Source organism: Penaeus chinensis, chromosome 19 (assembly GCF_019202785.1).
Source record: "Penaeus chinensis breed Huanghai No. 1 chromosome 19, ASM1920278v2, whole genome shotgun sequence".
Lineage (NCBI taxonomy): Eukaryota > Metazoa > Arthropoda > Malacostraca > Decapoda > Penaeidae > Penaeus > Penaeus chinensis.
The window spans coordinates 5494878-5497567 of record NC_061837.1 but is presented as its reverse complement, the minus strand read 5'-3'; the positions used below and the strand labels follow the sequence as shown (position 1 = coordinate 5497567).

Genomic DNA, 2690 nt, shown 5'->3' with positions numbered 1-2690 from the left:
ATGATAATAATAACAATAATAATAATAATGGTTATAATAATAATAATAATAATAATAATAATAATAATAATAATAATAATGATAATAGTAATAGTAATAGTAATAATGACAATAATAATGATAATGAAATTAATGATGAAAGTGAAGATGATGATAAGAACAACAGTATTAATAATAATAATAATAATAATAATAATAATAATAATGACAATAATAATTAAAAAATTATAACATTAATGATAGTAATAATATTTATACCAATACATTTTTTAGTAATAATGATAATGATAACAATAATAATGATGATAATGAAAAAAAATAACGATAACAATAATAATATAAATGATGATGATGATGATAATGACAATAGAAAACGAAAATATAAAGGCTATTATTATTATTATGCTCGTAACTACCAAAACAATAGCATAAATATCAGTAATGATAACAACATAGAAACTAATATCACTCATAGCAACAGCAACGAAGAGGAGCCAAGACAACAGAGCCCCAAGCCGCCTCCGTCGCCGACACGAACCGAGGAAGAATATGACCGGCGCGCCTGTGATCGCCTCCGTAGGCTCGGTGGCCTGAGTGCCCGCCGCTGGCTCCGACGTCTGGGGCGTGGTGGCTGCCGTGGTGCCGCCCTCGCCGCTCTTGCCCTCGCCCACCAACGGCGACCCGCTCCGATCTGAGGGACGACGGGGGTCAGTAAGGAGGCAAAGGGGAAGGGGAAGGGAAGAGGGGAAGGTAGAAGGAGTTTCGGACTTGCTTCTATTGGGTGGATGTTAATTCTATGATGGTTGGACCAAATATATTGCACAATATATATGGATCTATAAGTATGTGTATGTATGTATATGTGTGTGTGTATGTGTGAATATATGTGCGTGTGTGTATGTGTGTGTGTGTGTCTGTGTGTGTACATACATGCATACACATTTATGACTGTGTGTGTGTATGTGTGTGTGTGTGTGTGCGTGTGTGTATGTGTGTGTGTGTGTGTGTGTGTGTGTGTGTGTGTGTGTGTGTGTGTATGTGTGTGCATATACATATGTAAATATGTGCATAGATATAAATAAATAGATATATATATGTATACATATGTGTGTGTATATATGTATATATATACATATATATATTTATATATAAGCATATATATACATATATACACAAATATATACATATATATGTATATGTATACATATATGGTATATTTGTGTGTATATACATGCATACATACATACCTATATATATATATATATATATATATATATATATATATATATATATTATATATATATATATATATATATATATATATATATATATATATATATATATATATAAATGCATATATGCATGTGTGTGTCCATGTGTTGATTTCGTTTGTCTGTGAGTGTGTTGTTTTTTGTGAATATCATAACAGCTATGCCACAGACAGACAATCAACTGCACGGTGCTCATCAGCTCTCTATGGATAACTATCCTAGTCTCCACATGGTAACTTTTCTAAAGAATACTGGCATCTACTTCTACATTTACCTTGTGCAGAAGTTTTAAAGTATCTTTGGCTCTACAGAAGCAAATGCAACACAGAAGCACAAGACTTAACACTAAACACAATGTTTATGGAATATGACACTTCACTTGCAACACCACTTATTGATAAACACTGCAGTTGGATTGGACCACGTCACTGCAACATAAATAACACTCAAAACGCATGGGCAGTAATGAACCGAAGAGTAAATGCACGGTGTATCAAGTGTACTGTGATGTCTCATTTTCTGTCGTCCTGGTGATATCAAACTTGGTAATGAAAGAAGTGTGATTGAGTGCTGAAGGAAATTCACGAAATTTTGAAAGACACTGAGCTGAAATGAGACGCTTTTTAATAAGATTGTAAGAGCATCATCATTTCCCTGTCTTTTCTCGACAAAGAATTTATAAGTGTATTTTGCTTCTGCTTGGAAAAGACCAACAGCCTAAGAAGCTGTACATAAGTAGAAGTGCAATTCAAGATTTCCAAGCGTCCTGATGAATAGACTTCACGTGTCGGGAGCCTCCAGTTGGCCGTGGCGTGATAAGACGGGATGAGGGCGATCATAATGGCTCGAGCATGCAGGTGACACCACCCGCCGTGACCCGGGATCCCGGGCCTCGCACGCTAGCGTCTGCATAATGCTCGTATCACATAACCGGTTACGTGATTCGCTGAGGTCAGGGTTTCGTGAGTTACGTCTCTAAACAATCGATCAACAGGGGGGGCCCTCGTTGTAAAGGAGGACTGGTAAACTCCTCTACCAATATGTTCCCCGCTGTGAGGGGCTCGAGATTTGACTTAGATAGCAAGGCCTTCGTAAGTTGCAACCTGCTGTGAGAGATGTTTACCTAACAGCTGACCCCGACGCCAGGACTGAGGTGGCGTGCCTCGCCCTCGCGTGGGATCGTGACGCGCCACGAACCCATCTAGACAACTGCACCACAGCCGTTATATGAATGTGCTTAATTATTTCCGTGCTTTAATTCGAGAGACAGAAATAGTAATGGAGCATTTGATATTAAATAACAAAATGTGGTTAATTTTGTGTCGATACGTACTATCCTGAGAGAGAAAAACAGCATTCAGAGAATTGCATTTAATTGTAGTATGAAGCCGTTTAATTGGCTCGAAGGAAGGAGCCAGC

The 2690-nt window shown here is 37.4% G+C and overlaps 1 protein-coding gene across 1 annotated transcript in view; it reads right to left on the bottom strand.

The window, feature by feature from the left end:
* The window catches only part of LOC125034890 (adenylate kinase isoenzyme 5-like), a 25828-nt gene extending 23356 nt beyond the window's left edge, over window positions 1–2472 (bottom strand). The window contains exons 1-4 of the mRNA XM_047626937.1: window positions 2407–2472; window positions 2056–2246; window positions 1524–1576; window positions 539–691 (exon numbers count right to left, since the gene is read on the bottom strand). Of these exons, the coding sequence (XP_047482893.1) occupies window positions 539–691; window positions 1524–1576; window positions 2056–2246; window positions 2407–2472 (463 nt within the window). The remainder of the gene's footprint in view (window positions 1–538; window positions 692–1523; window positions 1577–2055; window positions 2247–2406) is intronic.
* Window positions 2473–2690: the final 218 nt, after the last annotated feature.